The sequence below is a fragment of the Elephas maximus genome, chromosome 5, assembly GCF_024166365.1.
Source record: "Elephas maximus indicus isolate mEleMax1 chromosome 5, mEleMax1 primary haplotype, whole genome shotgun sequence".
Classification (NCBI taxonomy): Eukaryota; Metazoa; Chordata; class Mammalia; order Proboscidea; family Elephantidae; genus Elephas; species Elephas maximus.
The window spans coordinates 104,573,427-104,597,851 of record NC_064823.1 but is presented as its reverse complement, the minus strand read 5'-3'; the positions used below and the strand labels follow the sequence as shown (position 1 = coordinate 104,597,851).

At 40.3% G+C, this 24,425-nt stretch overlaps 2 protein-coding genes across 3 annotated transcripts in view; both read left to right on the top strand.

Annotated features, from left to right (window-relative positions):
• SRP72 (signal recognition particle 72) overlaps window positions 1–1,504 on the top strand; it is a 31,959-nt gene extending 30,455 nt beyond the window's left edge. For both annotated transcript variants that reach the window (XM_049886248.1, XM_049886247.1), the window contains exon 19: window positions 182–1,504. In XM_049886248.1, the coding sequence (XP_049742205.1) occupies window positions 182–359 (178 nt within the window). In that variant the 3' untranslated portion in view covers window positions 360–1,504. The remainder of the gene's footprint in view (window positions 1–181) is intronic.
• Window positions 1,505–3,173: 1,669 nt separating this feature from the next.
• Window positions 3,174–23,356, top strand: ARL9 (ADP ribosylation factor like GTPase 9). Its single transcript, XM_049886251.1, has 4 exons — window positions 3,174–3,698; window positions 11,307–11,469; window positions 17,625–17,800; window positions 22,975–23,356. Exons 1-4 carry the CDS (start codon window positions 3,408–3,410, stop codon window positions 23,152–23,154), a joined length of 810 nt encoding a protein of 269 aa, XP_049742208.1. The 5' UTR covers window positions 3,174–3,407; the 3' UTR covers window positions 23,155–23,356.
• Window positions 23,357–24,425: the final 1,069 nt, after the last annotated feature.

The window sequence follows — 24,425 nt, the reverse complement described above, 5'->3', positions numbered from 1 at the left end:
TAATGATAAAACAATAAAAATTTTACTCAAAGGAAAACAGGATAGGGGATTAGAGAACCCACCTTAAAAGAAACAGAATACATATGAGAGATCATTAAAGGAGGAAACCAAAAGCCATGTGCCATCCTTTTGCTTTGTTGAATATATGAATGACCAAACTTTTCTGATCTGATGATTTCAGGGATGCCAGTAAAACTGTGAGCAGCCCTCCCACCTCCCCAAGACCTGGCAGTGCAGCAACAGTATCTGCCTCTACAAGTAATATCATACCCCCACGACACCAGAAACCTGCAGGGGCTCCGGCAACAAAAAAGAAACAGCAGCAGAAAAAGAAGAAAGGTGGAAAAGGCGGCTGGTGATTAGAACATTCTTGTTGCAGTCTATTTTAAAACTAGCCTCAATGACACTAGGAACATGATAAAGGTAACACAGCAAGAAGCACACAATAGCCCCCTCCCTTATCCCCACATTTTCATAAAGTTCATTCCTTGTGCATCAAATAGGAAAGCCATCTTCCTCAAACTCGGTGCTTGGTTAGGCATGGCCTTCTTGTATCATCTAGCTTTGCACAGATTGTGAGGACTCAAAATTGGGCATTTACCCACCTTGGTATCTGTTGCATCCTTTCTCTTTGTGTGCTGATCTGGTCTCTCTTCAGTTCCACAAACAAGGCATGTTATCAAAGGTTTTTCCAGGATTTACTTTTGCAACTAGAATCTGAAGATACTTGTTTCTTTTCAAATCACACTTAAATTATGTTTTAGGAGACTGAAAGTGGAATCTTCTGAGCATTCCAAATAACCTGCTTAGGAATATCATGTGATAAAAAGGGACCTTATTAATAATACACTGATGTTCTTCATTTCATTAAACGAGTGACCATGAGAAAGCTAAAGTAAATGACTTGAATATTCTGTCATGTGATACTGGAATATGGGATACTTTTCATTATATTTTTATATTTATATAAATTGGGGCTCCTTAATCTTCAGATTATGGTGACATTATACTGATTTAGCACCATTAAAGAAGTCAAGGAATATCAGTGTTGCAAAAAGTTGACTCTTAGACCCAGTGTTCTCAGGTCAGATTGGCTTGAACTATCTCAATAAGAAATATTAACGGCCCCTATAAAGAGCGTGAACATTGACTTCCTAAGCTGAGAGGAGTTTAGTACCAGGCAGTATTAAGACCTAACAGGGACTGTTTGGCCCAATTAATAGATAACTCAAACAGCCCCTCTTTCTAGTTATGGGTATGACCATTCACAAGCCTTCTCAAAGTAATGAAGTATTTTATAGTCATCTTATGGTGTAAACATAGTGCTTGTCTTTCCTTGCTTACAAGCCACTTTCTCGTTGAACTGCTGCAAGACAAAACACATTGGGATGCCTACCCTTGTATTCATTTTATGCTGCCCAAGATATCATTTAATTTAGATGTAGGAATATTTCCTTGTGATCATATTACTCTGTCCTTGTTAATAAAGTGCTGCTGTGTTTGACTCACGTATCTACTGAAACTTCTTAAAAGTTTTTAGAAAGGCTTTCTTTTACTTCGGGAGAGAAGGTTAAGAAATGTCGTGCTGCCTTTCTGTTTAGCATAAAAAGAATTTGTGGTGGCATCTAAAGAAATCCTTGAAATAGGAATGATTTATTATGGCATAATACTTTTTGAGCTCTACAGAAAGCAATCTTTTGGTAGAAGTGACAGATATTTGTTCCTTCTGAATATATATCCCATTATCGGAATAACTTAGTAAATTGTTACATAGGCTCCATTAAATTTCTGTGGTAAAGGATAATCATTTTTCAGTTAACTAAGCTACAGGATCTTGGTGAAAATTATCCATCATTGGACATTTTAACCCAACATACAGCAGTAAAATTTATGGTTCTCTATTTAGTCATTGTTACTGCCAGTCATTACGAAGCAGCTGAAACCTCAGCTCAAATAAATAAAAATTGTCAAAAGAAGTATAAACATTTACATTAGCTTTGCTCTTTTGGACAGGTCTTTAACCAATGACATATATACTTTGTGTGTGTACATTTTTAAAAACCAGTATGGATGCATCCATTCACTGTGGTACATTGTGAAATAAAACATTCTAGTGGTGAATACGGATTAAGATGTCTAGGGTGTTGGCGTTTTATAGAGGACTTCCTGGCTGGTATATCTTAAGAATTTTAAACTGGGGTTCTAAAATGCCTCTTGCCCCTCCCAGCAAAGCCACAGAACTAAATTATTGGGATTGGGAAAACCCAGTTTAAACCTCACTGAAAATTCATCATGTTGGTATGTGTACCTAAACAAATTGAGTAGACATTTTTTTAAGTTACAGCATTTTCAAGACTACTTGGAAACAGCTAACCTTAAAAACAATTGCATCACCCAAGCCTTCTGGAACCTGCCACTGACTCATTGCTCCTTACACGTCTATTTCAAATGTAGATCTGATGAAGGGAAGTGAGTTTATTGCATTAAAATAATTTTGTTAAATTTTGAAACACGCAAGAGGCCAGTTTGACAAAATAATAAAAGGAACCATCCGTAAACTCCTCATCCAGTTTTAAAAAACAATACCAGCTTTGAAAAGCCCCTTTTGTGCTGCCTACTTTGCTTAGTTGTGGATTTAATACCCGACATTATTAGCAGTCAAAGATTCTAGTAGACGGATGTTTTTTTTTTTAATGCGAGATGCAACAGGAATTTAAAATGACCGCACCTCCCATATTCCTCTTGTTTCTTAATCATCCTTTATACACTCCTAGTGGCGTTAACGCCGGAGGGAGGGCAAGGAGATGTAACACAACTACACTCGCCAGGCTAGTGATTGGGAGTTGGGGGAGGCGGGGATTCAGCGCAGGGACTAGGAAGACTGGCGCCGCAGGCGCTCTGGTGGGAAACACGTGGGCTGGACGGGCGCCGCTAGGAAGCCGTAGAGGTGGAACACTGAAGCGTGCTGGAACTGGGTCCGCGCGGAAAGCGTTCCCGCAGCGCCCGGCCCGAGGGAATCATGCTGCAGTGCGTTTTGTCGAGCAGGGGACGCCTAAGGACGTTTTTCCTGCAGCAAAGACACGCTCCGGCGGCCGGGCCGGGCCGGGCCTCCGGGTCCCCCTGGGCTGGGCTTGACCCTTCCTCTAAGGCCTCCCCACCCCACTCCTCTCTCCCAGGCCGTCTCCGCGAACCTACCGCGAGCAGCGCGCGGCGGGCACACCACGCCCGACCGCAGCCTGCGCGTCCTGGGAGTGGCCGCGGCGGTGGTGACTGCGGGTGTGGTCTACGCAGCGTGGACCTACGTCTCCGCCCTATACCCGCCGTGGGGGCCACACCTGCCGGGACCAAGGGCTGCGGCTCCGGCGCGCGGGCGCGCAGGGGTAGAGCTGGGAACCAGGTTGGTGAGGATGGAGAGGGTGAAGGCGAAGAGGAGCCTAGAGAACGGAAAGGAGACGGAAAAAGGAAAAATTAGGGACAAAAGAAAGGAGGAGAAAGCGAAAAGGAAGGAATCGGAGGAGAAAATTAAGGGAAAAGAAAAGACGGGGAAAGAGAAAGGGAAGGAGGAGAAAAATAAGGAGAAAGAGGAGAAGAGGAAAGAGCAAGGGAAGGAGACAGAGAAAGAGAAGGAACAAGTAAAGGAAAAAGAAGAGGAGAAAAAGAATAACAGCGTCTTGACGAGACCCCCGGTCGAGCCGCCGGTAAGAGAACTGGTGCGGCGGCGATCCGCCCAGGGCCCTCTCCCCCTAAGGCCATTGTCCCGCGTTCAGGCTCCGGCGGCGGCTCTGTTACGTGCTAGACGCCCGACCACGCTCGGGAGAAAACCGGGTCCTTCACGGGCTTTTTGTCTGTGGGTGGAAGGGCACGTGCCGAACTTCGAACGACCCATCGCCAGCCCCTTCTTACCGCCCCCCTGTCCACCCTCACCCCGAGCCCTAAACTGACGTCGTAACCCTCGTCAGGTCTGTTGATTAGGAAGAAGAGATCATAGTTTTCACAGGTACGCTGGAAATGGTCCTTTTCCTGCCCTTATCTCTGTCCAGCGCCAAACCCTAGTGTACAGACCACCTGACAACATTTAGAAACCAGCCCGAAACCGAAGCGTCCTGGGAAACAGGCTCTCAGAAGCCCTTTCCGTTGAAGACATTCTTTGTCGGAAGATGCAGGGCCTTGGCCGCTCCTGAATTTATGTATGTTTTATTTTGGGCTGTTTGGTGTTTTTTGCGTGGGCCATATGGTTACTGCTTCCATTGTTTTCAGACCACCAGTGCGCAAAGGGGATGGTCAGAAACTTTTAAGAAACCAGTGTTCGAGTCAGTTTGATAAAGTCTGTGTTCCTGGAGTACTGGGCTAGCTCCTTGGCCCAGAGCTGCTTTCTAGTTCTAAACAATTTGAATTACTAAAGGAGATTTGATATCTCTAAAACAAAGTACATAAATCCGTTTAAGATTAAAGGAATAAACTGTTCACAAAGAAGAACGATGTATAGAATTACATTTCATGTCAGAACACTGGGTTTACAATTTTCCCTGATTTCCTCAAGTGATGATAAACATGAGGATGTATATTTGACTGAAATATATAAGTAAAATGTCAAGCATTGGTGACTGTAGGAGAGTCTTGGAGGCAGCGCTGTGATTGGAATGGGCGTAGAGAGCTGTTTCTATTCAAGATATTTCATAGATCTAAGAGGTCATTTAGGTACCACCGGAAGGAAACCCTGGTGCCGTAATGGTTTAGAGTTCTGCTGCTAACCAAAAGATCAGCAGCTTGAATTCACCAGGTGCTCCTTTGGAAACGCTGTGGCGTAGTTCTGCGCTGTCCTATATAGGGTCCACCAGGTACTTGTTGGAAACTCTATGGGGCAGTTCTGTGTCCTGTGAGTTGGAATTGACTCGATGGATGACACCGGGTTTGGTTTTCTGGTTTTGAACAAGGAAAATATAACACCATTGATTGTAAGACACGTCATAATTTCAGAGGTGTTAAAATGTGGGAAAAGATGTGCATCACAGAATTGATGAAATATGTGGGAGTAGCCCGAGCAGGGCCACTGGGTAAAGATTGTGGGGTAACACAGCCCCCTCCCTCCAGCCGTTTCTTGGTGCCACTGTTGCTTTAAAGCATGTGATCTTAAACCATCCAAGGAAAGTTCCTTTCGTAAGTCCCTGTTCCTTACCATAGCACACTCTCAGAATGCCGTTATAACATTTAGCTGTGATGGGAACAGGTGGGGAAGCAGGTAGGTAACCCCTATGGAAATTCCATTTGCTTTAATAGCTATCAAGAATTCACTGCAAGAACAAATATGTATTTTATTGAATTCTGTTATTCTCTAGACAGCCTTTATAAATCATGTTCTCTCTATACAAGTCTCTATTAGGCCAGACCTTAAAACATCTTACTTTCCTATCCAAACCCAAGCCAAACTTGTTGCCGTGGAGTCTGTTCCAACTCGTGACCCTATAAGACAGAGTAGAACTACCTCATAGAATTTCCAGCGAGCGGCCGGTGGATTCAAACTGCCAATCTTTTGGTTAGCAGCTGAGCTCTTAAACACTGTGCCACCAGGGCTCCATTACTTTCAAACAGATCATTTTAAAAAAGAAAAGGAAATAGAGTAAACATTCTAATGCTGTTTAGGATCACTTTTTTCCAGAAATCCAATCTTAATCTAACATCAGCATTCAGTGTTCAAGCAGAACCAGTAGAAATTTATCAGTTCCCTCTTATTTTGAAACCGGAGTAGTTCAGTTCTTCACACGTGGTGTCCCCATGAGTCCAAAAGGTCACAACAACCTTGAAGACCCTGTGGAATGTAGTTTTCTCTGCGCACATATAGGGTCTTCACGAGTCGGAATCGACTGGATTGCAACTGCTTTAGTTTTTTTGGTTTTAGCCATTGGAGGCAATTACTAATGTAATTAGTAACTTCTCCATTAGGCTCTTTGGAAAATAGAATTGATTTTCTGTGAGTAATCTGGCAGTATTGTTTGTTAGTGTTTACGTGAAGATTTGCCTAGAAACAACTTTTCTGAACATTCTAGTGCAGTCTTCACACCAGTCAGCCCTTCTTGTCCCTCAGTCAAGCTTTGCAATAAACATTTATAAGGCTGACATTTTGGTGGAATGCATCTTTCTAAAGTTTATTTATTTATAGTTCATCAGCTTTCAAAATAAATGCTCATTTGTGATTGGTACTGGTCAAACCATTTCTGTAACCTCATTTAATCATGATCCTTGCATTAAAAAATTTAAGAGGGGAACCTTGTCCTAGGATCTTATAATCTAGTTATCTAATTGGGAAGACGACAATAATAATATGAGGCGTTAGATGCTTACGCTTTGAGTGGCACAGTCAATCCGTGAACCACAGAGTTCCCAAGACCCCAAACCACAAGCTGAATTGTGGTGTAGTCCCTAACACATGAACCCACGAAGCAAAGTGAAGTCTGGAAATTGGTCCTGTAATCTGTGGCACCACCCGTAACTTCGGATATAAAGTCTTTATTTGATAGACTGACCAGGAGTTGGGGGAGGGAGACGGGATGTGAGATTATCACGTAATTACTGGCTGATTATGAAATATAAATTGATTAGTACAGTTTGTTCTCCATCATCTCCACAGATGTAGTCGATTTGATTCCTGTGTATTCCATCTGGTGAGGTCCACTGTGTCGTTGCCATTTATGTTGTTGAAAAAAGGTATTTGCAATGAATAAGTTGTTGGTCTTGCAAAATTCTATCATGTGATCTCACGTTGTTTCTAACACCAAGGCCATATTTTTCCACTACTGAATCCTTCTTTGTTTCTCACTTTTATATTCCAATCACCAGTAATTATCAATGCATCTTGATTGCATGTTTGATCAATTTCAGACTGCAGAAATTGGTAAAAATCTTCAATTTCTTTGTCTCTGGCATTAATGATTGGTGCATAAATTTGAATAGTTGTATTTACTGGTCTTCCTTGTAGGTGGATGGCTATTACCCTGTCTCTGACAGCATTATTTTTCAGGATAGATCTTGAAATGTTCTTTGTGACAATAAATGCAATGCCATTTCAGCCAGTACCAGTCCGTTTCAGCTCACTAATGCCTAGGATATTGATTTTTATGTGTTCCATTTCATTTTTAACAATTTCCAATTTTCCTACATTAATACTACATTCTATACATACTATACTATTTTCCTACATTCATACTGGAACTTGGAACATTGCAAGTTCCAGTTACTAATGGATGTTTGCAGCAGTTTCTTCTCATTTTGAGCCATGCCATATCAGCAAATAAAAGTCCTGAAAGCTTGACTCCATCCACGTCATTAAGGTCAGCTCTACTTTAAGGAGGCATCTCTTCCCCAGTCATATTTTGAGTGCCTCTCAAACTAAGGGGCTTATCTTCTGGCACTATGTCAGACAATATTCTGGTGCTGTTCATAAGGTTTTCACTGGTCAATTTTTTTAGAAGTAGACTGCCAGGTCCTTCTTCCTAGTCTGTCTTAGGGAGCTCCGCTGAAACCTGTCCACCATGGATGACCTTGTTGGTGTTTGAAATATCAGTACATAGCTTCCAGCTTCACAGCAACACACAAGCCACCACTCGTATGTGGTGACAGAGTGGTGACAGACAATGGAGAAGCTCAATATCATTAGCCAGAACAAGACCAGGAGCCAACTGCAGAACAGACCATCAATTGCTCATATGCAAGTTCAAGTTGAAGCTGAAGAAAATTAAAACCAGTCCACTAGATCCAAAGTATGACCTTGAGTCTATCCCGCCTGAATTTAGAGACCATCTCAGGAATAGATTTGATGCATTAAACACTAATGACCGAAGACCAGACAAGTGGTGGGATGACATCAAGGACATCATACATGAAGAAAGCAAAAGGTCATTAAAAAGACAGGAAAGAAAGAAAAGAACAAAATGGATGTCAGAAGAGACTCTGAAACTTGGTCTTGAATGTAGAGAGTAGCTATAGCAAATATGAAAACAGATGAAGTAAAAGAGCTGAACAGAAGATTTCAAAGCACATCTCAAGAAGATAAAGTATTATAATGATATAATGAAATGTACAAAGATCTTGAGTTAGAAAACCAAAAGGGAAGAACATGCTCAGCATTTCTCAAGCTGAAGGAACTGGAGAAAAAATTCAAGCCTCGAGTTGCAATATTGAAGGATTCTATGAGCAAAAAAATCGAATGAAGCAGGAAGCATGAAAAGAAGATGTAAGTAATACATAGAGTCACTGTACCAAAAAAAAATTAGTTGATGTTCAACCATTTCTGAGGCAGCAGAAGATCAAGAACCCACACTACTGAGGGACCAAGTCCAAGTTACCCTGAAGGCATTAGTGAAAAACAAGGCCCCAGGAATTGACAGAATATCAATTGAGATGTTTCAGCAAATAGTTGCAACACTGGAAGCACTCACTTGTATGTGCCAAGACATTTGGAAGACAGCTACTTGGCCAGATGACTGGAAGAGATCCACATTTGTGCCCATTCCAAAGAAAGGTGATTCAATGAAATGCAGAAAAAAAATTTTTAATTAATTTTTATTGTGCTTTAAATGAAAGTTTACAAATCAGGTCAGTCTCGCATACAAAAATTTACATACACCTTATTAAAAAAAAAAACACCTTATTATGCACTCCTAATTGCTCTCCCTCTAAACAGATAGCACAGCTCTTCCCTCCACTCTCTCTCCTCGTGCCTGTTCAGGTAACTTCTGGCCCCCTCTGCCATCTCATCTCCCCTCCAGATAGGAGATGCCAGCATAGTCTCATGTGTCTACTTGATCCAAGAAGCTCGTTCTTCACCTGTATCATTTTCCATCCCATATTCCAGTCCAGTCTCTGAAGAGTTGGCTGTGGGAATGGTTCCTGTCTTGGGCTAACAGAACATCTGGGGACCATGGCCTCCAGGGTCCTTCTAGTCCCAGTCTGACCATTAAGTCTGGTCTCTTTACGAGAATTTGGGGCCTGCATGGAAATGCAGAAATTATTGAACAATATCATTAACATCACACACAAGTAAAATTTTGCTGAAGATAATTCAAAAGCATCTGCAACAGTACATCAACAGGGAACTACCAGAAATTTAAGCGAGATTCAGAAGAGGACATGCAACCGGGGATATCATTGCTGATGTCAGATAGATCCTGGCTGAAAGCAGAGAATACCAGAAGGATGTTTACCTATGTTTTATTGACTGTGTAAAGGCATTCGACTGTGTGGATCATAACAAATTATGGATAACATTGCCAAGAATGGGAATTCCAGAACACTTAATTGTGCTCGTACAGAACCTGTATATAAAACCAAAAGGCAGTGTTTGAACAGAACAAGGGAGTACTGTGTGGTTTAAAATAAACAAAGGTGTGTGTCAGGGTTGTATCCTTTCACCATACTTAGTCTGTATGCTGAGCAAATAATCCGAGAGCCTGGATTATATGAAGCAGAATGCGGCATCAGGATTGGAGGAAGACTCATTAACGGCCTGCATTATGCAGATGACACAACCTTGCTCGCTGAAATCAAAGAGGACTTGAAGCACTTCCTGATGAAGATCAAAGACTACAGCCTTCAGTGTAGATTACACGTCAACATAAAACAAAAATCCTCACAACTGGAACAATAAGCAACATCATGATAAATGGAGAAAAGGTTGAAGTTGTCAAGGATTTCATTTTACTTGGATTCACAATCAGTGCCCAAGGAAGCAGCAGTCAAAAAGTCAAACAATGTATTGCGTTGGGCAAATCTTCTACAAAAGACGTCTTTCAAGTGTTAAAAAGCAAAGATGTCAGTTTGGGGACTAAGGTGCGCCTGACCGAGGCCATAATATTTTCGATTGCCTTATATGCATGGGAAAGCTGGACAGTGAATAAGGAAGAAGAATTGATGTCTTTCAATTATGGTGTTGGCAAAGAATATTGAATATACCATGGACTGCCAGAATGAACAAATCTGTCTTGGAAGAAGTACAGCCAGGATGCTCTTTAGAGGGGAGGATGGGCGAGACTTTGTCTCATGCACCTTGGACATGTTATCAGTAGGGATCAGTCCCTGGAGAAGGACATCATACTTGGTAGAGTGTTGGCAAAAAAGAGGAAGACCCTCAATGTGATGGATTGACACAGTAACTACAGTCAGTGGGCTCAACATAGCAATGATTATGAGGATGGCACAGGAGTAGGCAGTGTTTCATTCGGTTGTACATAGGGTCGCTACGAATCGTAACTGACTTTTGCGGCACCTAACGACACCACTTTGTTCTAGTTCTATAAAAAAAAATTTACAATTTATTTTATTTTTATTGTTGAGAATATACACAGCAGAACATACACTGATTCAACAATTTCTACATGTACAATTCAGTGATATTGATTACAGTCTTCACATTGTGCAGCCATTCTCGCCCTCCTTTTCTGAGTTGTTGTTCCTCCATTAAGATAAACTCACTGCCCCCTAAATTTCTTATATAATCTTTTGAGTTGCTCTTGTCAGTTTGATCCCATGTAAATAGATCTTAAAAGAGCACAATGCTCAAGGCAGACATTCTTTACTAGTTAAGCTAAATTATTGCTTGGTTTTAAGAAGACTTGCAAGAAATATTTTTGGTTTAAGTTTTAAAGATTATCTCAGTTTCAGGTGTTCACCCAGCCTCCATGGCTCCAAAAAGTCTGGAGTCCATGAGAATTTGAAATTCTGCAGTGCTTTCCTTTTGATCAGGATTCTTCTATAGAATCTTTGATCAAAATGGTCAATAATGGTAGCCAGGTACTATCCAGTTCTTCTGGCCTCATGGCAGAGGAGGCACTTGTTCCTGGAGGCAAAAAGCTACACTTTCCACTTCCTTCTCCTATTCCTGACTCTTTTTCTTCCTCTTTTGCTGCAGGCAAGTAGAGACCAATTGTTGTACCTTGGATGGCCACTTGAAAGCTTTTACAGCTCCAGGCACTACACCATGAACTAGTAGAACAAAAGCACTAAACATGTTAGTAGGGCAATTAACTGGAATTTTACAGGAAACCATGAATCTAAACTTCCAAACCAAGGAAGTAAATCCCATGAAGTGCCTGGTTGTACATAAGCAGCCTCAGCAACTATTTTTTTTGTTGTTCATGGTTGTAAATCTAGTCCTATATAATTTTTGTGAAGGTCTGTTCTGGCTGACAATTTCATGAATATTATTGGGTCCTACCACAGGTTATCTGGGAAACAAAAGAAGAAAGAAAACAAAACCCTACTCTTCAGGAGTCTACTGATTACATGGATGTATTGATTTATCTTTTGTTTCGCAGGAGAAAAACAAGCAGATCATAGTGCTGGGCTTGGATGGAGCAGGAAAAACCAGTATCCTCCACTCTCTAGCTTCAAACAGACTCCAGCACAGTGTGGCACCTACCAAAGGTTTCAATGCAGTGTGCATCAACACTGAAGACAAACAGATGGAGTTCCTGGAGAGTAAGCCTGTCTTCTTCATTGCAGTTATAGGATAGCTGTGTTTTGTTATATCTTAAGCCAAGTAGGATGTCATCAACATGGAGTCCTTGTGAGAAGTAACACTGGGTCAGATTTTTCCAGTAACACTGGATCAGGCTTTCAGAATGTGTGTGTAGTTTAATTAATACTAGGGCACATTGTGGACCAAATAACTTTCTGCTCTTTGTATTTTCTTCTTTGAGCAGTGGTAGTAGTAAAGGGGAGTTTGGAGGAAGGCTTTAGCACCCCTTTTATAATCTCTTGAGTCTCCCTCCTCTCACACATCCCAAATCAACAAGCAGTTTAAGTAAATACAATGTGTTCCTCTTCTGCAAATGCAATTATAGACAAATCTCCAACTTCATATTCTAACCAGATGGGAGTCCAGAAGCCCCTGATATATAGAAACCTTGGAGTCATTACCTTTCTAAATATTGCAGTTTCCCAGAGTTGGAGAAACTCTTTACCCTCTCTCCCTGGATGATCTCATCTGCTCTCATGGCATTAAATGATATGTATGTGCTAATGACTCCTAAATTTACATATCCAGTCCACGCACATCCAAAATGTCTCCTGACATCTCCACTTGCATGGTAAAGCAGAATTTTTAATGTATCCCGTATCTCTTCCTTTCCCTGTAATCTACTGGTCAATAAATAGCCTCTCACTGAAGATGCTGAAGCAAAAAAAAGTCTCAATATATTAAAAACAAATTTTAAAAATGATCAAATTACAGGAAGAAATGGACAAACCTACCATTGGAGTGAGAGATTGCAACATATCTTTGTCAGAAATTCAACAAAGATACATAAGAGTTGAACACAGCACGTTTGATCTACTGGACAATATAAAATTTTACATCCACATAGAGTATACATTGGTCTCTCACACAAATGGAACATTTACCAAAATCGACCACACACTGGGCCCTAGAGCAAGTCTTAACAAATTTCAAAGGGGCACTATACAAACCATGTTCTCTGGGTACATTGCAGTTAAGTTAGAAGTTAATAACTAAAAGATAAATTTAAAATCCCTGTGTAGGTGAAATACCATGGTATCCACAGTCTGCTTTCAGATGGTTGGCAAAAAGAAAGTGTCTGTGTAGGTGGATAGAGAGAGATGGAGCAGTTGTGGCAAAATGTTAACAGTGGTGAATCTAGGTGAGAGGTATACAGGTCTTCATTGTACTGGTCCGTGAGCTCTTCTGTCTGTGTCGGTTTGACTTTTTTTTAATTAACTACATTTTGAAAAAGGAAAAATTCAGCATATATTTGCAAGTTTAGAAACATGTTTCTAAATAACTCATAGTTGAAAGATAAAATCATAATGGGAAATTTTAAATATTCAGGACTGAGTAATTGTTTTTTTAAAAACTTCCGGTGAAAACTTTGGCATGCGGCAAAGATAATGCATTTAAAGAAATTTTTAACCTTAAATGCTTATGTCTGAGAGGAAGACAGCTGAACATTTATGGGTTAAATATACATATAAATTAGAAAAAGAACAACAGAGTTAAATTCTCAAAGGAAGTGGAGGAAAGGAAATAATACAGAGCAGAATAAAATTGATAACAAAGATACAATAGCAAAAATCAGCAAAGTCAAAAGTTCCCCATTGCCATCGAGCCCAACTCATAATGACCTTATAGGACAGAGTGGAACTACCCCATAGGGTTTCCAAGGCTGTAATCTTTATGGAAGCAGACTGCTGCATCTTTCTCCCGCAGAGTGGCTGGTAGGTTGGAACCTCTGATCTTTTGGTTATCAGCCATGTGCTTAACTACTGGGCCATCAGGGCTCCTTAGTCAAAAGTTAGTTCCTTGAAAATACAAAATAGACAAACCTCTGGTAAAATTGATAAAAACAAAAATCTAGAAAGCAGATAAATAATATAAGTGAAAAAGAGCACAACATTGATTAAAGTAAGAATATAGCATCAACAAATTTATGCCAGTAAAATAGAAAAACCTGGATGAAGTGGAAAAAAAAAATCGTATAAAAAGCTATCTTATGAAACCTGACTCAGAAAGAAAGAAGAACCTTGAGTAGTTTGAAACCATTAAAGAAATTAAATCAGTAGCTAAAAGTTGCCCCGTAATAAAAACACCAAGCCAGCTGGTTTTATAGGTAAGTTCTATCAATCCTACTTTTATATAAACTCTTCCAGAGAAAAGAATACTCCCGGACTAACTGTATGAGAAGGAGCCATGGTGGTGCAGTGGTTACGTACTTGGCCGCTAACCAAAATGTCAGCGATTCGAACCCACCAGCTGCCCCATGAGGAAAGGTGGCAGTTTGTTTCCGTAAAGCTTACAACCTTGGAAATGCTATGAGGCAGTTCTACTTTGCCCTATAGGATTGCTATGAGTCTGAATCAACTGGAAAGTTACGGATTTTTTTGGTTTAACTGTATGAGGTCACTGGGTACCAAAACCAGATAAAGACAGTATAACAAAAGGAAATTATAGGTCTCTCTCATTCATTAACATAGATGCAGAAATGCTAACAAAATAGTAGCAAACCAAATTCAGTTAATGTATAAAAGAGATAATGTAACATGACTAAGTTGGATTTCTTCAGGAGTGAAAGGTTGGTTTGACATTTGAAGATTCTGTAAATGTAATTCAGCACATTACCAATTAAAGGTTAAAAAAAAATGTGATCACCTCAATATAAGCAGAAAAAGCATATACTAAATTCAATTCCAATTTATGATAAAAATTCTTAATATGCTAAGAATAAATGAGAATTCCTTAATCTGCCAGAACTTCAGAACACATGATTCCTAAACATACAGTATTAGAAGTACCCAAACCCACTGCCATGAAGTCGATTCCGACTCATAGCGACCCTACAGGACAGAGTAGAACTGCCCCATAGAGTTTCCAAGGAGCGCCTGGCAGATTCAAACTGCTGACCTCTTGGTTAGCAGCTGTAGCACTTAACCACTACGCCACCAGGGTTTCCACATTAGAAGTAGTTCTTGGAAAATTAGGAAAGGACAAGGCTGCCAGTGATCAATGCTTCCATTCAATATCGTCAGTTCAAGAAAAAGACATATGGATTAGTAAGAAAGAAAAACAGTAGTTATTTACAACTTATGTGATTGTCTTCAAAGAAAACCTGAAAGACTTTTCAGGTTATTAAAAATGATAAAGTTTAGCAAAACAGAAAAAACCCATTCCTGTCGACTCCTAGTGACCCTGTAGGACAGAGTAGAACTGCCCCATAGGTTTCCAAGGAGTGGCTGGTGGATTTGAACTGCCAGCCTTTTGATTAGCAGCCATAGTTCTTAACCACTGCACTACCAGGGCTCCAAAGTTTAGCAAGGTGACTGTATATAAGAATGATATTAAAAAACCAATTACATTTCTGTTATTTAGCAATAAGCAGCAAATACAGTTTTTTTTTAATTTATAATAGCAAAGAAAAGTACAAGATAAAATGCCTGTTCAGTATGGAGAAAATTTTTAAATGTCATTGGAAAAAAACCTAAATCAATGGAGTGATGATAAAGTTTGCACAAATAGGAAGGCACAGCATTAAAAAGATTTAAGTTCTCCCCAAATTGATGCTTCGATACAATTCAATTCCAACCATAATCTCAAAAGGAATTTTTTAAAAACTTGATAATCGAAGGTGTAAAAATATGCGAGATGCTCTGAAAGAAAATAAAAGCGTGCACTTGAGCTATCAAATATCGAGTCTAATTGTTATGGATTGGATTGTGTCCCCCAAAAATGTGTGTCAACTTGGCTAGGCCATGATTCCCAGTATTGTGTGGTTGTCCTCCATTTTGTGATCTGATGTTATTAAACTGTGTGTTGTAAATGCTACCCTCTGTGATGTTAGGAGCCCTGCTGGCACAGTGGTTAAGTGTTGGGCTACTGATCAAAATTGGTCAGCAGTTCAAATCCACCAAGCGCTCCTTGGAAACTCTATGTCGCAGTTCTTCTCTTGTCATATAGGGTCGCCATGAGTCAGAATTGACTCAAGGACAATGGATTTTTTTTATGATGTTAATGAGGCAGAATTAGAGGCAGTTACATTAAAGAGGCAGGACACAATCTACATACAGGATTAGGTTTTAAGTCGATCTTTTTTGAGATATAAAAGAGAGAAGCAAGCAGAGAGGAGAGGGACCTCCTACAACCAAGAAAGAAGAGCAGGGAGCGGAGCACATCCTTTGGACCCAGGGTCCCTGCACTGAGGAGCTCCCAGACCAGGAAGATGGGTTACAAGGACCTTCCCCTAGAGCCGGCAGAGAGAGAAAGCTTTCACCTGGAGCTGACAACCTGAACTTGGACTTCTGGCCTTTTAAACTGTGAGAGAATAAACTTCTGTTTGTTAAAGCCGTCTACTGGTGGTATTTCTGTAATGAAACCAAAAATAACTAAGACACTTATTAAAAAGGTATAAAATTAAGACTGGGTAGTAATGGCACAGGAATAAACAAAGTGACCAAATGAACAGAAAAGAAAGCCAACTGGGGAAAGGAGAGATTATTCAATAGATAGTGGAGGAACAACAAGTAAACAGTGAAATTGGTTTTCTATTTCTCACAATATACAAATGTACACATCAATTTCAGATGGATTGAAGCCAAATGTAAAAGGCTTTGTGAAGAAAATAGAGAACATATTTGTGTGTTCAGGACAAAGAATATACAGGATACCTAAAGCAATAACCTAAAAAATGATCAATAAATTCAACTGCACTAAGATTAAGATGTAGATGCTCATCAAAAGATGCCACAAAATGGCATCTGGGTTCTTAAAAGCTAGCAAGCGGCCGTTTAAGATGCATCAATTGGCCCAAACCCACCTGGAGCAAAGGAGAATGAAGAACACCAAAGACACAAGGTAATTATGAGCCCAAGAGACAGAGAGGGCCGCTTGAACCAGAGACTCCATCAGCCTGAGACCAGAAGAACTACTGGCTACCACCAGTGACCACTTTGATAGGGAACACAACACAGAGTCCCTGATGGAGCAGGAGCAAAGTAGGGCATAGAACTCAAATTCTAGCAAAAAGACCAGACAGTGGTCTGAGTGAGACTGGAAGAACCCTGAAGGATATGGTGCCCGGACTCTCTGTTAGCCCAAAACTAAAACCATTCCCAAAGCCAGCTCTTCAGACAAAGATCAGACTGGACTATAAGACATAAAATGATACTCGTGAGGAGTATGTTCCTTAGCTCTAGTAGATAATACATGAGACTAAATGGGCAGCTCCTGTCCGGAGGCGAGATGAGGAGGCAGAAAAGAACAGGAACTGGTTGAATGGGAAATTCGGGGTGGAAAGGAGGAGTGTGCTGTCACATTGTAGGGAGAGCAACTAGGGTCACATAACAATGTGTGTATAAATTTTTGTATGAGAAACTAACTTAAACTGTAAACTTTCTCTTAAAGCGCAATAAAAAAAGGAAAAAAAATCGCTACAAAAAAAAAAAGGCCAAAAATGGGAGAAGATACATGTATGCAATGCATATAACCAATAAATGATTAGTATAAATCACAAAAAATAAAGAATTGCTACAAATAAATAAGAAACACAAAATTAGGCAAAAGATATTAATGGATATTTTTCATAAAAGGAAACAAATTAGAAATGAAACATTTTTTAGCCCACCACTCTGATCTGTTGTTTTAGTAGCCTCATTCCGTTTTCTGGAGCCGTAAGTGATAAACGTGCAGTGGCTGGAATGGCTGTTACATGTAACGGGATTGGGAGACATCCTTTGTATTCAATGTCTTTTATGCTGATCCTTTGTGATTCTGCAAAGAATGAACCACTTGTGAAGGGTAAATATTCCCACCAACTGTATCCCAAGTAACAGCCCTCTGGTGCTACTAAGAATTGGGCCCGCTGTACTATAGCAGTGTTCAGAAATGATCTAGATGTGCCCTTCCTGCCTCCTCAGTAGACGCTCCTGCAATTTCTTTACTTTTTTAATAATAATGTTTTATTGTGTTTTTGGCGAAGTTTTACACACTTGATAGGTTCCCATTCAGCATTCTCTACACAGGTTGTTGAGTGACATTGGTTACGTTTTTCACGATTCATGAATGTTCTCATTATTTTTGTTTGCAATTTTTTCTTTTTTTTTGTACTTTCCTCTCCTCTTTGCTGTAGTTGGTGGCAGTGAACCTTTCCGTTCTTACTGGGAAACATACCTATCCAGGGGATTGCTGCTGATCTTTGTGGTAGATTCAGCAGATCACAACCGATTACCTGAAGCCAAAAAACATCTTCATCAATTGATAGGAACAAACCCGATCCTTCCTCTGGTCGTGTTTGCAAACAAACAGGTAAAAGTTTATATAAATATAGATTGTACTCAACAGCTTTATATTAATACAGAAAATAGAAATGTATACTTTAATAACTAAACATTCAACATTATGCTGTATATTCAATTCAGTTTATACTTAGTGGATGTGGAACATTGGAGTATGGCTTATCATAAACCATAATAAATACCTTACACCGTAGTACGTGTATGTTACTTCTCCATATTTTTTTAAGTAAAAAATCATGAACTCTTTGAAGTGTATAGAAATTATAGAGGATACCCATGTACTCACTATCCCAACTTGGTTAAATCTTAACATTTTGCCCTGTTTGCTTCAGAGCTTCCTCCCTTCTAATGTTAAAATCTTGGATGTAATTGAAACTCTCTCTACATCTTTACCTGAACTCATTCTCCTGCCTCTCCAGTGATAACCGCTTTTCCTGATTTTAGTGATTATCATTCCCTTGGACTGGGTTTGTGTGTTTTTATACCTTTATTACATTTTCTTACAGTTATAGATACATTATCTGTCTCTAGAGGAATTGTTGAGCTTTTCAATTTGTGCATACTCACTTTTACTAAATATCACCAAGTTGCTTTCCAAAGATGTTACGCTAGTTTATTCTTCCACCAGCAGAATGTAACGGTTTCTGCAGCTCCGCATCCTTGCCAATAGGTGGTATTGTCAGACTTTTCAATTTTTATTAATCTGATGGAATAAAATTGTATCATCTTATTTTAATTTGCATTTTCTTAATTATTAGTGAGTTTGAAAGTCTTTTCATAAGTTTATTGATTACTGAAGTGCCTATGTCTGTGAATTACCTATTACAGTGAAACCTGTAAGAGCCGGAACTTGACAGGACTGTCTTGTCTTTCTGGGTCTTGAAAGTTTTCTGCCTTTGACAGGGTGCAATTTTACCACTTTTCTAGCACTGTCTATTAGTGGAGAATATTTGAGTTTTCCTTCTCTGACAGGTTTCTGCCTTACACAGGTTCTGGCATTGCAAGTTTTACTGTAATATCTTTTCCCCTCTTCTGTTAGGTTGCTTATCTTTTCTTATTTGAGTTAAAGGAGTCTTTCCTGTATTTTGAAAAAAAAAAAATCCTTTGTCACTGGTGTCACAATGGTTAAGCACTTGGCTACTAACTAAAAGGTCGGTGATTCGAACCCACCAGCAGCTCCATGGGAGAAAAGACCTGGCAATCTGCTCCCGTAAAGATTATAGATTAGGAAACCCTGTGGGGCAGTTCTACTCGGTTGTAATAAGAGCCCCTATGAGTTGGAATCGACTCTACCTGCAAACCCCAGCTCCCTTCCGTGACTGGGCAAGTACAGATGGTAAGGAGGTGAGAGTATCTTAATACATTGGAGGAACCTGACCCAAGAGATTGAGAAATGGAAATTCAGGACTTCTGGACGTAGCACAAAACCCTGGTGGCATAGTGGTTAAGAGCCATGACTGCTAACCAAAAGGTCAGCAGTTCAGATTCACCATGTTCTCCTTGGAAACTATGGGGCAGTTCTACTCTGTCCTATAGGGTGGCTGTGAGTTGGAATCAACTCGACAGCAATGGGTTTGGTTTGATTTTGGTTTGGACATAGCACTAAGGAGCCCTGGTGGTGCAGTGGTTAAGTGCTTTGCTGCTAATGGAAGGATCAGCAGTTCAAACCCACCAGCCACTCTGTGGGAGAAAGACGTAGCAGTCTGCTTCGGTAAAGACTGCAGCCTTGGAAACCCTATCAGGCAGTTCTACTTTATCCTGTAGGGTCACTATGAGTCAGAATTGACTCAATGGCAGCAGCTTTGGTTTTGTTTTTTGTGAGTCAGAATTGACTGGAGGGCACACTGTTACAATAATGGTGCATTACAAATATCTTCTCTACCATCCTGGTGGTTTATCATATTACTCTGCTTTTGGTGTCCTTTTTTATACAGAAGGTTCCCATTTTTAATACTCAGATTTATCAGTACTTTTCTCTGTGGTTTGTACATGAGGTTGGATAAACAGAGCCATTCGATGTTATATTTAATAGCTTTTACTTGAACTTAATAATGAATTGTGTATTCTAGTTTAAGGTACATTCCTGTTGATAGTCCTTGGCCAAAATATTTAATCTATGCTTTTAGATAACTCATTGTTCCAAGTTATTACATAATAGGTTTTAAAAAGTCATCTTGCTTTCTTTACTCTTTGGATAATGAATTCTGTTAAGACATAATTATATAAGTATGGAATAACCCCAGCATTTGTACTTGATGTGCTTTATCATTACAAGAAATCCCTCCTTCCATCTAATGCCCTCCCTCTCTCATTCTCTTCCTTCCCCAATACCATGACATTATTAACCTGCAACATCATCCATGCTAACGCATCTGTTAACACAGTTACAAAAATTACGACAGGTTCTAGGATTAAATGAATGCAGTTTTCAAACAAACAATATATTGAGACTACCAACATCCATCGAGGTAATTAATTCCAGCCAAATACCAGGTACAGCACATGAGGCTTACAGTGATGAAACGTGATAGGTTTATATTGGTACGGGGGAAAAAATGACACAGTACCAGATTATTTCCAGTTTAGGGGAACACTGTAAAACAACAAAAAGCCAATTATAAATGAGTTTTAGAAGTGAAAATGCCAATTGAGCTAATTCTGACTTCCATTGCCTCAATTCTTCTGTGACTTTCTATTGAGTTGTCTAATTCTGCAATTTTATTGTTAATCTTCTGAATTTCTGTTTACTGTCTCTCTATGGATTTCTTGCAGCCTGTTAAATCTGTCATTATGCTCTTCTCTATTCTTCTTAAGTTCTTCTGTTGCTTTGTCTGTGTGCTGCTTGGCTTGTTCTGCGTCATGCCTGATCTCCTTACTGATCTCTTGAAGAGTTCTGTATGTTAATCTTTTGTAATCTACCTCTGGTAATTCCATGAAGTTGTCTTCATTAAGAAGATTTCTTGATTCTTTGTTTTGGGAGCTTTCTGAAACCATCATGGTCTGCCTCTTTATATGATTTGGTATTGACTGTTGTCTCCCAGCCATCAATAAGTTATCTATTTTATGTTTGCTTACTGTGTCCTAGCTTCTTGTTTCGTTACGCCCAAATAGGCTGCTCCTGTGAGCTAGTTTGATTATTGGTGCCTTTGAAGCTCTAACATTCTGTCACCAGGTGGTTAGAGCTGTTACTAGGTATGTGAGCCCAAAAGTCCATTTACTTTTCTTGTATGGATTCAACTAATGTGTCCAGGCAGTCGGTCACCAGGTGTGTGGTCCAAGCTCTCACCTACAGACCTAGGCAGGCAGGGGTGATTGGTGTAGGCACAGGTATCTGTCTGCAGTAGGGGGTCACGCACTGAGCAAGGCAGGGGGGTGACAGCTGCCAGTCTGTGAGGAAAGCGTGTCCCTGTTCCCTAGAGCGCGTAGGTGGGTAGGTTTTGCAGCCAGACTATGGGCACCCAATCCTGTTGGCTGTAAGGACTGAGAGGTACCACTTATTCTTGGACCCCTATCACAGGTGGCTAGGTGGTGTGGGTGGAGTGACCAGTCCTCAGGCCTCTGATGTGGGTAGGTGAGGACCCTGCTTAATAGGCAGAGTGGTGTGAAATGTCCCGAATTTGCATCTCCACCATACAGCTGATACAGTTGAGGTTAGACTTCAGGTATATACCCTGTTGCACTGTGTTAATGGGGGCCTACATTGTTGTAATGAGCCCACACAGGTCTATGCAGGGGTGAAAGGCATTCAAAGTTGGGGACCCCTTATGTCTGTGCCTAGGCAAAGGAGCTGTTTCCGCCCTGAGTTCCCCGCTTAGGGGAGTCAGCAGATTATTTTTTCCTGTTTGTTAATTTGTTCCCTCTCCAAAACCAGGAGAATGGCACAGGGCACGTGACGGGCCCTACTTCTGGCCCAGGGGACATGGCTGTCTCTGAAGCCAGCTTGGACCCAGTGCAGAGCAGGAAGGGGGACAGGTAAATGGGAGAGAGGTGTTTCCCCAAAGGAGTGTTTTTTGATCCGCACAGTAGGTTAGACGCGTGTACTTTTGCCAGTTGAGCACTGCTTTTCACTGATTCTGGAGGCATAAGTGGACTCTTCACTGCTTGGTCTCTCCCAATGTGGAAAACGCGTCCCAAACACCACTGCTTGCCTCATCGGGCTTGGGCCAGCAGATCCAGCGTGCGGAGTGCTGGTTCCTGCCAGGTCAGGTCTGGCAACTCCTTGCTGCTTCTGAACCATCTCTCCGTCTCCCTACTGCTCAGTCCGATTCCTCAACTTTGCCTTTGATGTTCAGGGCTCCTAGATTGTTATATATAATCGATTCATTTGTTTCTTTGAGTCTGTGTTGTAAGAGGGACCACAGGAAGTGTCTGACTACGCCGCCATCTTGGCCCCACCCAAACAGCCATCCTTTCGGCTAGTAGTTGACTACTTAGGTTGGAATCAACTGCAACCTGAGTAGCAACAAACATCTCTCTGCCGTTTACTGTGGATTTCCCTCCCCTAAGCCTCTGACATCTCACAGTCTCATCTTCTTTCTCTTCACCTGTCTCTCCCCTCTCTGCCTTCCTTTTCCACCACCTCATTTTCTAATCCCACGTACTTCCTGCTCCCTTCTCTATCTCCCTCCAGCCCTCAAAATTTGATACAAAATATTATATTTCAGTAGAAATAATGGCCGTAAATGAAAACTCACAAAGCAAATGCTATAATCAGTAAAATTTGATAAGGACAAAAAATGACTAATGAATCAAGTACCTGTTGTTAAATATAAATTAAAGAATTGATCATATTAAAATAATCTTAGGGGGAAAAAAAAGCCAGAAGAACAAAATTGGTAGCAGAGTGACTGCTCTGTACAGAAAATTGATCGAGGAGTTATATTGGTTTGGCTTGATTCTGGATAATACTTTTTTTCTTTTTTTTTACTGTTGTAAAAATATATATAACACAACATTTGCCAATTCAACGTTCCAGAAAATATTTTTTTGATGATAATTCATAAATGCTGGTATGGTATAGTTCTCATGAAAATATTTACATTGAAATGACTTTGGGCTGTAATAATGGGGTCACAGTGTTCTCTGTATCAAAATGATGGGTTCATTGGGAGTAGTAAATGAGAGTAACTCTTCCAAAAGATTGCAAATTAACCAAATTTTTCTGTTTTTCCGTTCTGGGTTAAGGATCTTCAAGCAGCATATCATATAACAGATATCCATGATGCTTTGGCATTATCTGAGGTGGGAAATGACAGGAAGATGTTCTTGTTTGGAACCCAAGTGACTGAGAATGGCGCAGAGATACCCTCCATCATGCAGGATGCCAAAGACCTGATCGCACATCTGGCTGCAGATGTGCAGTGACCAGGACCTGGCCCATTGTACAGATCACCATCTACATGTCATCAGGAGTGCTAAGCTTCAAGCTTGAAGCCAAAGGCTCCCACGTTCAAATAAAAAATAAGCCATTTCCTATTTTTTCAATGCATGGCATATGTACAAAGATAATGTTAATTTATTAAGAGCATCTATTTAGGTTTTGAACTTAAAAAATACTTGTAGACAATGTATTTTGGGATTTTAACCAACAGAATTAAAATGAACATGAGCAAGTATTACTCCCATCTGTGATCTTTAAATGACACGAAATTTTGTATTAAAATATTTTAATAAGCGTTTTCTGTTCAAGTGAAGGTCCAGGTGCATTCAAAGCAGATCCATTTAACACTGCAGGGAGAGAGATACCAGTATAGAGTAATGAAAAAAGAAAGTACTACCAAAGCCACATAGAATATAAGTTAACAGCATTCAGAAAGGTTTAGGAAAGGCTTCTCTTCTAAAAACCTGTTACACTAGATGAGAACATTATGGGGATTTGTTTTGTAGCTTCTTGACATTTTTATTTTTATATATAGATAACTGTTTTTCTTGGCTTGCCTTGAAAAAAATAGTGTAATTGGAAATATTTTATAAAAGAGGTTAATTATATTTACCTACCAAACCAAAAAACCAGTTACTGTCACGTGGATTCTGGCTCATGGTGACCCTATGTGTGTCGGAGTAGAATTGTGGTCCTTAGGGTTTCTTTTTTTTTTTTTTTTCAATGCAAATTAAATTACTTTTATTGCACAAGAAATACACAAATACACTGTTCTCATAAAAAATTAAAACACTCTGGCTACAGTTTGCTTGGTTCCCTCCCCAGAGGTAACCATTATTATTAATTTAGGGCATATCCTTCCAAGTTTTTTTTTTTTTTTTTCTTTACACCTTACTCCATACTCCCACTTTACTCTCCCCGTAATGAGTCAGCCCTTCCAGTCTCTCCTTTCGTGACATTTTTGCCAGCCTCTAATCCTCTCTACGCTCCTGTCTCCCCTCCAGACAGGAGATGCCAACACAGTCTCAAGTGTCCACCTGATACAAGTAGCTCACTCTTCATCAGCATCCCTCTCCAACCCATTGTCCAGTCCCTTCCATGTCTGATGAGTTGTATTCGGGAATGGTTCCTGTCCTGGGCCAACAGAAGGTTTGGGGACCATGACTGCCGGCATTCCTCTAGTCTCAGACCATTAAGTCTGGTCTTTTTAAGAGTATTTGGGGTCTGCATCCCACCGATCTCCTGCTCCCTCAGG